Raw genomic sequence first — 12,901 nt, 5'->3', positions numbered from 1 at the left:
TCACGCACCGTCTGCTCAGAGAAAAAAAAAAAAAAAACCTGTCTCTGGGACTGCTCCAGCAGTCCCACTGTCAGTATAGTGCCTTCTCGCACCAAACAGAACAACTGACTGACTGCCTGTAGCCGGGGTATCTGTGGGGAGGACCCAGTGCATCCTGGGAGCTGAGGGCTTGTTTTAACTGTTTGGTGCCTGGATCACTCCAACCACATACCCCAACGTATTTGCTGTGGACCCCATGGACCCCGAAGAAGATAGATCTTGTCATGATCTACTACACCATTTTGTTTTTTTCTTTTCTTTCTCTCAATTTTTTGCAAGATTCCATATAAGAAGAACTGCAATACTATCCACTACGCTGAACATTCCCTACCCTCAGGAAGATTGCAATTCTGAGTTTGGTACCATTGTATGTTATCATTTTTCTAGTGTACATCAATTACTTGTCTGGAGTGCGCAGAGGCACGGCATATGTAAGGCTATGTGAATTCCCCTCCCAGTGGGCATAGATGATACAGAGGTGATTATAAATTGGGCTGTAGTGCCAGAATTTATACATACTGGCTCAAACAGGGACATCTCTCTGCCCTGCCAGTTCTTAAGCCAGTCATTTTACCATTTTAAGTGTATAAGATCGCTACTCCATACCACGAACTGTGAGTACTCGTGCAACTGAGCACAAAGTTTGCATCTGTAGCCCCACTTGGGCTTTATAGACTTACCAACAACTCAGGGGATACAGTGAGAAGCCTATTTTACACCTTAAAATTAATTTGGAAAGAGTGTAACAATTGGATACATTAACACCATTCTCTTGTGGAAGTTTTTTTCTTTCTTGTTGTGGGTAGGAAATTCCATATCTGCAAAAATTGACTTCCTCTATTGACTGATATAGAGTTCCCTATTTATATAGGGAATCCCGAATGTGAAAATCCATTGTGACTATACGGTTTTCAAGTGATATTCTTTACTTTTCCATATGCGCATATGTTTTAATCTTATGGACATTTTATTTATTTGCTTTTTTGTGCATTATACTGTGTATTTACATATTTTATGATTTATATAGAGATAAACCATTTACATAATCCTGTTGCGCACACTTTTTATTCCTATATTTCTTTAGTCATTTCTTTTTGGGGATCAGCATCCCTTACTTTAGAGTGAGCAGCAGTGGGATGTAAATATTTCACGGGAGCGCCCGTCTTTTCCTGGTTTACAATAATATAAATCTGCTTGTCAAGACTACCTAAAACTACATTCCCAACCATTAGATAAAATAAAAATGGGAACACTTATTATTCATACTTTACAAATAAGTGACTAATACATTTTAGCACACATCCCATTAAAAAAAAAAAAGAAGTTATGGACACCTCTGTCATATTTAGGTCAAATAAATTTATTTCCAGAAGGTATTTTTGGGATTCCTTTAATCTCATTTGTCCTGATAACTACCTTTCTGAGATTACACCATAGAGTCATTATTGCACAAAGAATAAAAAGAGCTCCATCCAGTCTCTGTCCACTCCTCCTCAGATGAGGAATAGAAAATGTATTATCTGCTGTGAACATCCCTCTCGGTGTTATTGTGTTGTCACCAGCTTCACAATCATCGCTATAATGCGGGAGCCCCGAGGACAGGTGCACAGGTCCATTGTAGGGTTCTTTATTTTATCCTGCAGGAGCTGATCAAGTTCACTACGCAGTTCCTTCACCAGTTCTGCAATCTGCAAGCAACAGGACATGGATTATGTATGCATACTTCTTTGTTACTGCTGTAGCTTAATTCAGAGGACGGCAACTCATGACACTTTAGCAGTTTTGGAGCTGTATATCCCCAGCATGCACTGCTGCGGATCTCTGCCTTAATGGAAATAATCATGTGACATACAAAGCAAAAAAGCAGTTGCCCTATTTATGCTCTTATCCAGTGGTGGGCTGGGGAGACACCAGAACCACTCTCTGGTATTCACAGTGTGGTTTCTGTGGCACTAATAAGTGAGCACATGAATGGGGGCCCTCCAGCTCCAATGAGAAGCAACCAAGTTTTACCTGATGTGAGGCAGCTACAAAACGGATCCACCCTTCATCCAGAGAGATTAGAAACTCTCCTTTGCGGAGCTCGACGTTCACTTGGCCACCACCAAACAGGACCAGGGGGTATACAGACACCATACTGCAGTCTCTCACAAAGATACGGCTGGTTTTAATCTTTTCATGATACACTAAATAGGGACTGTCGAAATGCCGCACCTAAAATACAAATACATCAAAGCAAATTTCAAAAAGGTCTTAGATGGTGACTTTGTACTTCAAGTGTAACATTCTATGGAACAGCAAGTAGCAGAAGAGCCGGCATCTAACCTGATAATTTATAGAGGAGGGATGGATGTGAACGTAACCATCATTCTTTGTAACAAATTTCAACTCTTCTGCTTTCGGCTGCATTTTTACAGCTCCTGCTCTTGTCACCTGAAATTTACCTTCTGGTGATTTTACCTAAGAGGAAAATAAACATTAAACCACTTTTCTAAATACATAAATTATTACTAATTGATTATTATTAACATTTATTTCTGTAGTTGCTGCATTGCGCTAGAGGATAGAGACAGGTTAATGATGTAGACACATGACCAAAATAGTAATTTACTATCCTTTAGAGGTATGCTTTAATACTGTTCTATAGTCTATTTTTTTTTTCCAGAAAAACAATAAAGAGATGAACTTACTTGGACCACATTGGGGTACAAAGCTGCACATAGCATTGCAGATATTAACTTGATATTCTCTGCATTTGTATTTGCCTGTACAGAAACAGTATAATCACAATTAAAAGTGCATTCAAAGCAAACACCAAATTGAAAGTTTATTTCAATTACAGAGCAACATGTCTCCTAATTCAATCATGGATCACAAAATGAAGACTGTTTATTAAGACTGTCCATATAGCAACATGGTATCCAGTGGGGTACTAATACTTATTAGTGGTTTTCTAAGCGACCTTGTGACAAGACCTGAAACGTGTGTTATTTGTTAATCTGCATTGCTCTGCTGGATGCCAACATGACAGGGCAGCTATTTCAGATTTATAGACAGACATGGACATAACTGTTGAACATAATAATATACAAATATAAATCTATTGCGAAAAGATGGGATTATGTGTATAATCACCATGCTTTCAGTTTCTGTAATCTAACTCCATGTGTATTATTCTGAATGTTCAGATTTTCTACTACAAGTCTAGATAAACAAGAAGAAAAAAAATAAAGCATCGCTAGTTTTCACAATATGACTTAAGGCCAGATTCAATCACAAGCGAGCTGCCATTGCGCATTTTCTGGCCAGTTACGGTAGGGTAATTCTGCTTTCAATTCCCATAAGGTGCAAGCAGAATCGGGCATCTGTGAAGTAACAGTGTGGAAAGCCACTGGAACCCGGTTCTGGCAACTTCAGCAGCTGTTTAAAACCGGTCCTTTGTATGGATGTACCCAACCTTTTAGAATGTATGCTAAATCGGTCTCTTTCCTCTTGTTTCCATACAATTCCACTGTCACTAGGTGTGAGCCACACAAATTACAAAAAGAAAGTGCTTCTTGAATGTGGATAGCGTAACATTATTTATTATAATAGATCGATAGACAGACAATAGACAAACAGAAGGGGGAACCAACACAACATTGGTTAATTATATTACCAATATGCCCAGGCCACTTTGAGATCAGGAGGCAAAAAAATGATTAAGCGCACACAACTAAATTTAAGTCAAAAACTGCAGAAATTATTATTATTTTATATTCTGCAGACCCACCTACTTCCTGCTTCCTAAATGGAATAACTGCACCTCTAAAAAGAGACCACACTACAAATGATATAAGTGAAAAAATCTCACGCGTTTCTCCACTTGTAACTTATGCAGTTTCATCAGTGGAAAAAAAGTATTGATGAATCTGCATAAGGATAAACATAATTATGGATGTTTCCAATCCATAATTTAAAGTGATCTGTGGATCTAAGGGGGTAATAATTTAGCTAGATCTGCATTGGAGTAAAGAGTAGTTTGTGTTTTGCTGGTAAGAACAGCAGAGATTACCCGCCTAGTTCTGGCTTCATCAAAGGAGTTTCTGTTTTCTAACCGTACACTTCCAAATAAGACCATTTATTTATGCAATTTATCATTCGACAAAGCTTTTGTAGCACCTTTGAGAACTTTACGTTTATTTGTTTTCTATAACTGCTTTTTAAAAAAGCTGGCAGTTATTTATGACCTTTTAAACACTGTTCTGTACTGTCAAGTGTCCAAGAGATTGGAAAACAGACCAACTTTGTGGGTAAACCTTAAAATGTTAGATGTATATATGGTTTCTGATTTGGCTATTTCTACAGGTATCCCTGAATTATGATAGCGTTCAGTTCTCCAGTTGTAATTATTTGATTTAATATTTTGAAGATCCAGATGAAGCCTACAAGTGCCCATACACAGTGCGATAAAGCAGCCGATCTGATGGATTGGTACGATATCGCTGCTGTATCGTACCGTGTATGGGCATATAATCGTATAGTGCGCGCTCACGTGGGGCCGTACATCGCACCTCCAGATCTTACTGCATGTTCACTTGATCTGGGGTTGCAATGTGCGATCCCATGCAGCGCTGTGCGGGTGGGGGAGGGGGGTGCTGGCATATCGGGCGGTTGGCCACCCGATCGCACTGTGTGTGAAGACCACCCAATATGTTGACCGTCGGATCCCCCGTCGCGTAGCACGGTGCATTTCGCACCGTGTATGGCCGGCTTTACAGTGTGATGTTAAATTGGTGGTCATCTATGAGGTTAAATTGACCAGTACATCCTAGATTTATTCTACATTTTCTTTGTTTTTATTGTTTGTATTATGGGTCAATAAATTTTTTTGATCTATATGATTTATTGAAGCCTACACATTCTGCACTCCTTGCTTAAAGGCTGTGGTTGTAGATCAGCAGCAGCCCCTGGGTCTGGTTTGTCCTGCCATACTCCTTATACTTTAACAAGTTGGCACAGAGGCAAGGACACTATGAGGTATATTTACTAAAGTGCGGGTTTTCAGAAGTGGACATGTTGCCCATAGCAACCAATTAGATTCTACTTAACATTTAAATAGCAGATAATAGGTAGAATCTGATTGGTTTCTATGGGCAACATCTTCACTTCTAAAAACCCGCACTTTATTTAATATACCCCTTTGAGTTGAGTGTTGACTTCCTGTTACCAAGCAACAAGTTATTTTTTCAAAGCACAAAACTTATAGTAAGTCATATTGAACAAGTGGCAGAGCTACTTTAGGGTATTTAAGTGAGAAAAGTACTTACCTCTTCCCCTGAAGCTTCTAATACTCCATCTCCTCTCTGAGCCCATCTCTTCTCAATATCTCTAGCACGGAGCCCTTCCCTCACAAATCCAATGTCAGAGAGGAGCTCTGTGAACTGTCTCTTCAGACTAGCTATTTCCTGTAAGAGAGAACATAACACAAGGTAACCACTAACCATAGGAATCTGTTGTCAAGGTGACACTTGGGTGCTAGAATATACATATATTTAGAAATTTGGTAAAACAGGTCTGCGGGGACCAGCAATAGCTGGCAACAAGAAACTATTGCACTATTTGATTACTTAGAGATTCTTATCAAAGTTGACATAATATCATAACATAGTTACTGCAAATTTATCAGCTGCACATTCATGCAGCAACTCTCGTTCACAATATCCCATAGATGCTCTATAGTATTGAGATTTGGTGACTGTGGATTCCAGTTGGTAGAAAGGGACCTAATGTGTGCCAAGAAAACTTTCCTTGTATGATTACACCACCGCAATCCTGAACCATCAACACAAGAAAGGCTGGAACTTTGCACTGTGCCCACTCCCGTGCTTTAATACTTACACCCCTGTTCCTGGTCCTCTTCTCTCCCGTTGGTGCAGCTCACGCGTGCAAGGCACACATACAGTGCACACATGTGCATTGGGAGCTGGGGCTCGTGTGTACGCCGCAATTAGGTCATCGCGCAAACATAAGTACTGTGATGGATAATCATATAATCCTGAGTACAAGGGCAGCAGGGGTGGGCAGTGGTGATGTTATGGTGGGGGAAAATGGACTTCTAGGACCAATTACAGGTACTCTAACAGAATCTGTATGCACAGCCTAAAGTATTGATATGGCCACACCCGAGGCTGCATGTGTAGTTGGGATGGGGAGTTGGGGGCCAGCTCAAGGAGGCTAACCACACCTAAGCCCAAGCATACTCTTGCCTGCCATGCCAAAGGGTGAACGTGGACTGTGCATGAATAGAAACTATTAATTTCCCTTTATTAGGTTTCTCTTTTACAACACGGCATGGCATTATGCTGCAACCTTTAGAGTTATTTATTATTTTCACTTTTACACACTGCATGGCATTACATTGCAACCCACTAAGATTTATTATTTTCTCTTTTACAACATGGCATGGCATTACATTGCAACCCACTGGGGTTATTTATTATTATTATTTTGTCCCTATTACAGCCTCAGGTTTCTAGTTTTACCTTGGGATGATCAGGATCATTCTATGCAATATTTCAGCTTTTTAATGAGGAATTAAAAAAAAAAAACAACAACCCACAAGCAAGCTGTTCTTCCCATCATCTCAGATATTAAACTCGTATGTGCCATTGTAGGGGATTTTTTTTTTATTATTTTATAATCAGCTATGTTTCAGCCTGAACATTCAATGATCTCGGAGTATATTTTATACACTTGATATAATCCCTATTACAATATACCATGGCTGTTTAAAACGGCATTCTTGCGCGCACTTCCACTTATAAGGAAATATAGAATAGAAAAGTACAATTATAACATAGTTGCAATTCCCTTTTAAAAGTAAAACTAAAGCCCCAAAAACTATTATTTTGATGTGCTGTGGTTAAAATATACTGACTTGCCTGTCCTTGGATTACAGAACGTTCAATCAGAAAAGGGTAAAATCACAGTACCCAAGAGGACTCCGTAAGAACGTAATGAACTCAATCCAAAACGGGATCTGGCCAGAATGTTGACAGGTTCTGAATGACAGATGTCAATATGGGCATAACATTTTGTCATTCACAAATGCCGACATGGGGCCTAATTCAGAGATATACGCAATGCTGATTTTTACGCAGATCGAGCGATTGTTAGCCACTGCACTTGCGTGTCAGCTGCACTGCGCATGCATAGCGATTGTTTTGCTGTTATTCCTGCACAGAGGATCCAGTTTCAAAATGAGTGACAGGTAGTCAGCATTTGGGGGAGGTAATGGGGGTAGCTAGGCAAACGCAGGCGTGTCTGATTGTTTAAACAGAGTTTCATGGGCGTGCATTAATTAGCTATTGCCATCGCCTTCAGAGTATGAGAGTTCTCTGCGTGTCAGAACAGCTGCAGTGTTTGTGGCTGTTTAGGCATGACTTACATGCTGCGTGACTGCCCGATGTGCTTCGATGTCACCAATGTTTACGCAGTTTGACAGATATGAGAAGGTAGCAGTGGGCGTCCCTATGCTCGGCAGTGCTATGGAAGGCTTTAGCATACATTAGGAACTGCGATCCATGAGAGAATGCAGCTGCGATTGCATTAGCATACATCGCTGAATCAGGCCCATTGTTAAAATGTACATAATGTAGAAGGAACACTGTACATGTCTGTGCTATGGGAATGTCGACATATTGCTTGTCGACCAAATGTCTATGCCTACACCTGACTGTCGACATTCTGAATGTTGGCTTTTCATACCACACAAATACAAAACAGAATTTGCAAATTGGGGTGTAATTATCCTTTAGAACAAATCTTATATTCTGGTATTGTATTTTTCATAGCTAGATACACAAATAAAACAATACAGTTTTAGTACAGTATGTTCTCAATAATAAATCATTTTAAAGCAGTTTGACTTTATAGGAAAGGACACTTACCTGAAGTACTCTTGAAGACAAGAAATTGTCCCGGCAATAATGGTATCCCGCCCGTGAGTTCTCTCTTGTGATTGTGCTCCAGCCCTAGACAAACGGAGGAAAATAACATTTTAGCTATATGACCACAAAACCTAAAATTAATTTAGCTTTACATTAAATAACTGTATGGATCTGTGACTTGTGGTTTTATTTTAGAAGGTCTCAATAATATATAAAAATTTTAGGGATTTCTCAAGGGTGTGGTCTAAAAAGTGAATGTATAGAATGTCGACTTGGATAGAATGTCGACATTGACACAATGTTGACAGTCGGCAATGCAATTTTACATTCACTTTGAATAAAACCCCAATCCTAACCCTAAAATAGTCTGTCGGCATTGTGAATGTCACCATGTTCTGTCCATATCAACATTCAAAATGACTTCATGACTACAGAGCATTTCTCAGAGTTAGAAATAATTCAGATTTAGCATTTTGGCATGGAATGCAAAGTTTTACAAAATAGTATTGTGAATGTTGCCAAACACCTTCTGATTAAATCTGACCAGCTAGAAGTCTGTACTGTTGCTGATGGCCACTTTTGGGGATGCTTACTGCCATCACAAATATCAGGATCCACCCCCTCGAGTTTACCTGTAAGCAACTTGTTTTACCTTATATGCCTGGAGAAGAGCCAAATGATCACTGTTTGCTACGGCGAATTCTTGTTTTTTCTTGTTTGCCTCCTCCTTTTTATCCCAAGGACACACCTATAAAATAAATGAAAGCTATTTAATGGATGCACAAAGATACGTTGGCTGGTGGATTACACTGAACAATTAACAATGGAAAGTTTCTTTAATGGGTAAACAACACTGCCTCGTTGACTCCATCTGTTTAAAAGGGCACCACTCCCTTAACAGGTAGTACGGTCATTTTTCATCTACAGTTCATTTAGTATCATCCCACACAGATGCCTTGCCCAAATAAACATGTGTACAGCAGTAAAGCAGTAAAGCAGTAGACAAATTCAAACTTCTGTTAAGAGTCACTTTAAAGGGATCACCACTACATTTTTCTCTTTTTAAATGGAGTACGTTTATAAATCTGCTTGAGAAACATAATACTCACAAAGGGACTCTTAAAGGCCAGGCTGGCAGCAATAGTGAGAGCGGGATCCAGACAGCGAAATATGGCCCCAAACAGCATCAGCTTCCCAATCCTCACATCCACTGGCAAAGAAGCTAAATGATACCCAAGTGGTGTGAGCTTCTCCTGCTTGGTAATAGCACCGAGATCCTGAAGGCGTAACATAGAGGCATGGAGGGAGTCCACTCCAGGGGGCTCAATCAATCGGGACAAAACAGTTTCCAGGCGACACTCAGAAAACATCTCTAAAATTTTTATTCTAGTGGTAAAGAAAAAATTGTTATTTCCATTTACATGTTTATATTTATCATTACAAAAAATAAAAAATCATATTCACTAAAATTCTCTTTATAGATTGAACCAAAAGTTCCTTAATCTTGTGTAAGTTTATCATAATGTTCCACTAATAACAGTCACCACAAACGGTCTTCACTATTTCTAAACATCCATACTCTACTACTACTAGATCAGTAAAAGATGTAACATTGAGCCACTGTGTACAGGTAAAAGCTCATGGGACCTTTTTATTCTATGGAGGTCTGTTTTCTTTGGGACATCATAGCCAAGCGCCACACTCCCAGTAATATCCTGACATGGAGGATTAGCAAGACGGTAGCTTCACGTGTAAAATGCTTCTCCGTGTAGCTACACTCCACATTTACAAAAACTAAAATGAAGCTCTATATATATATATATAAAAAAAACGTTCATACATTATAGCTGTACAATAGGGGGAATCACATTATAGACATTTTACATACAATTACTTACTGGGCATTAGAGGTACCTACCTCAAACAGAGTTGTTCCAGGGGGATTCGATGGATCTCTGGGGGCTGTTGCTGGAGAAGCTGATGCTTGTAGTGGTGACTAGTGAAGAGGTGAAAGCAGGCGCCAGAGGCCACGCGCCCAGCTCTTCCTTTCCTCTGCATGGCATTGGCTTGAGATACCCAAGCGTCTTCAAGGCTCTCCATACTCTTACCTGGGTCATATCTAGGAAGCAGAGGTGCCAGTAACCAAGTTTGTTGATCCTTTATGTAGCACACTGAAGCAGCATTAGCTGTGTTCATTCAAGTACAATTACCAGTGCAATTAGTGGCAGTATTATCCAGGATGTCAGTACTTCTATAGCACTAAGGGCCATATTCAATTTGGAGCGAAATGTCGGAATCGGCGATAATTTATCGCAGATGACGTCATTTTCGCCTATGTTAATTATCCCCGTATTCAATTTCATAGACTTTTCGCAGGTTCAAAAAGTCTTTAAAAAAAAAAAGGAGATAACTTTTCAACACTAAAATAGGTGGCGAAAAAAAGTGCAGAATTGGGGTTATGGGGTGCAGGCTTAAATAAAATAGCTTGCACCCCTGGGAATGTCATTTAAAAATAAACTGTGTCAAAAAAAGTAAAAAAATAAATAAATCGGGACACCCCAAAAAATAAACTTTAATTTTGGGGGTAAAAAAAAAATAAAAAATAGAGAACACACTTCTAAAATAGCCAAATTAAATTCAGAGGGGTTCCCAAGTATGCGGCAGGCGTTTTCTTCATTGCGGGAGTAGCGGCAGGTGCATTTTTGCAGAATTTCTAAGAATCATTTTAGGGACTTAAAAAAATGCTTACCCCCCATGTTCATGTACCCCAAATTTGATAGATTTTTTTGGGGTAAAAATAACTATTGCTAAGTGCTATTCTTCACCCCTTCTTCATAGCCGCAAATATGCACCTGCCGCAGCTATTAGAAACCCTGACTTCCTTCAGCAGGTAAAAATGGGGCTACCCATAGTGATCCCCCATGTCTAGACATCTTTAGGTGGGGTCCCTGGAATATTTCCCGAACATTCCCGTTTATTGGCGATACTTAGCTTTCCGCTGTCTCCCGTTTTCGTTGATCTCTAATTGAATACGGGGATAAAGCGGGCACGCGCCCGATATTTTATCCCCAGAAAACCTGCGATGTGGAGTGAAAAGTCCAGCACAGACTTTTCGTTGCCAAGTTGAATATGGCCCTTAGTCTGTATAGAGAGTAACTACAGATCAAGGGTTGCTGTCAAGTTACAAATCAATGACCTGCTGAAATAATATTAATAATCATGTTTCTGTTGGTCACCAGACTGTTTTAATGTTCATTCAACTAGTTCTGTTTTATTCTGATGAAGGGTTCCTTTATATGAACTGCTAATATTTACATGTAGTGCAGAGGAGGGAGAAGAGTTAGCTGCTGAGTAGTTATGCAGGGAGCCTTCTGCAATCGGGTTTGCTATACAATGTCGATGTTGACCATATCGACATGATAAAAATCTACATGGTCAAAGTCGACAGAGAACATGTTGACCCTGATGAAATGTCGACAATGTCTTTTTCAAGAGAGCCGAACGACGACATTTCAAATGTTGACATTCTGTTCATGTCAACATTTTCCAGATGTTGACATTTTAATCATGTTGACATCATAACTGTTGACATACTGTTGTCTACATTATGAATGTTGACTTAGTGATTGCATACCCAGGAGTCACTAGCTTCACCAGAGATGGTTAATGGTATCTGCACTACATGAACTATATGGTCAGTGGCTTCCCTTTACAGTTAAGCAATAGATGGGTTTCCTCCCAAGTGTAGCTAGGTATCAGAGTATTGCAGGCAGCACAGTACAGGCGCATGGAGAGGAGGGTGCAGCTGGGGGTAGGAAATTTGTTGACACATAATTGTTGGTATGGGTAACCACATACTAGTGTAAAATTAATTAGCAAGTAGCACAATACAATGATGGATCAGTAGAACACAATAAAAGACCTCTCCAGGTAGACTACATCTCACAGGAACACCACTATGCTTTCCTGTCACAGCAGAATTACCTTGCCGACTGGGCGCTACTAGGAAAAGATTAGCAGTGGCATTAATCGTCAGTTTGTTCATTACATTAATTAACATGGGGACATTTATTATTAGCTGTGGTCACATTAACAGATTTCATTCAGTTTTGCAGAAGGGAGTTGCAGAAATATATACAGTCTTCACACATACGACATACAATACCTTTTCTCTCTCATTTTGCCAGAGTCAATCACATACACAACGTCATCAATAGTGATGGAGGTTTCAGCAATATTGGTGGATAGAATGATCTTGGTAACTCCTGGGGGAGGTCTTATGAAGACAGCCTGCTGTTCTTCATTAGACAGGGATGAGTGCAGGGGGTAAATGACACAGCTGCCAGAAAATAAGAAGACATATTTCATCATATGCCCATTTGCTCCAAGACTATACAGTGTAGAAGTGTGTATGTGTAGAAAGCCAGACGTACCGCTTACTACGTCGGTTACTAAACAAGGCATTTGATTGGAGCTGCTCATATAGCATTTTAATTTCTGCAAGACCAGGCAGAAAAACTAAAACAGCACCTAATAACAGAAAAACAATGGTAATGTACAAAATATGGGAACATAAACAGGTACATATGGTTGTTGTGAGCATTGTAGTTCCTTTAAAAATATCAACTTAATATATGCAGATAAGTTGGTGTAATCATACCAAAGGACAGAGCCTAAGGCACCGCACTATTACTAGACCCTAGATTAGTACCCCTCCCACCTTCCCCTAGGTGAATTTAATTAGTATAGGTCCTTGCATTGCAGTCTACATATTGGAATGAGCACTATTTCTGCATGGTACTATAAGGCTCAGCATGGTACTATAAGGCTCAGCATGGTAGCATATTTAATTATGTTTAAAATTAGGGTGTGTAGTCCAGCCCCCCTTTTTTCCCTCTGTGTGCATTTAATGTACACTTGAAGGTGAAACT

General features: G+C 39.7%; 1 protein-coding gene across 1 annotated transcript in view; it reads right to left on the bottom strand.

The window, feature by feature from the left end:
* Positions 1 to 1,378: 1,378 nt before the first annotated feature.
* Positions 1,379 to 12,901, bottom strand: part of DHX57 (DExH-box helicase 57) — a 50,895-nt gene continuing 39,372 nt past the window's right edge. The window contains exons 14-24 of the mRNA XM_088477421.1: positions 12,404 to 12,500; positions 12,136 to 12,309; positions 9,889 to 10,089; positions 9,080 to 9,356; positions 8,623 to 8,718; positions 7,971 to 8,054; positions 5,349 to 5,486; positions 2,730 to 2,804; positions 2,365 to 2,499; positions 2,053 to 2,253; positions 1,379 to 1,727 (exon numbers count right to left, since the gene is read on the bottom strand). Coding sequence (XP_088333547.1) covers positions 1,584 to 1,727; positions 2,053 to 2,253; positions 2,365 to 2,499; positions 2,730 to 2,804; positions 5,349 to 5,486; positions 7,971 to 8,054; positions 8,623 to 8,718; positions 9,080 to 9,356; positions 9,889 to 10,089; positions 12,136 to 12,309; positions 12,404 to 12,500 — 1,622 coding nt within the window. The 3' untranslated portion in view covers positions 1,379 to 1,583. The remainder of the gene's footprint in view (positions 1,728 to 2,052; positions 2,254 to 2,364; positions 2,500 to 2,729; positions 2,805 to 5,348; positions 5,487 to 7,970; positions 8,055 to 8,622; positions 8,719 to 9,079; positions 9,357 to 9,888; positions 10,090 to 12,135; positions 12,310 to 12,403; positions 12,501 to 12,901) is intronic.

The sequence above is a fragment of the Taudactylus pleione genome, unplaced genomic scaffold (genome assembly GCF_031769625.1).
Source record: "Taudactylus pleione unplaced genomic scaffold, aTauple2 ptg000201l, whole genome shotgun sequence".
Taxonomy (NCBI): Eukaryota; Metazoa; Chordata; class Amphibia; order Anura; family Myobatrachidae; genus Taudactylus; species Taudactylus pleione.
This window is presented reverse-complemented; position numbering and strand designations above follow the sequence as displayed.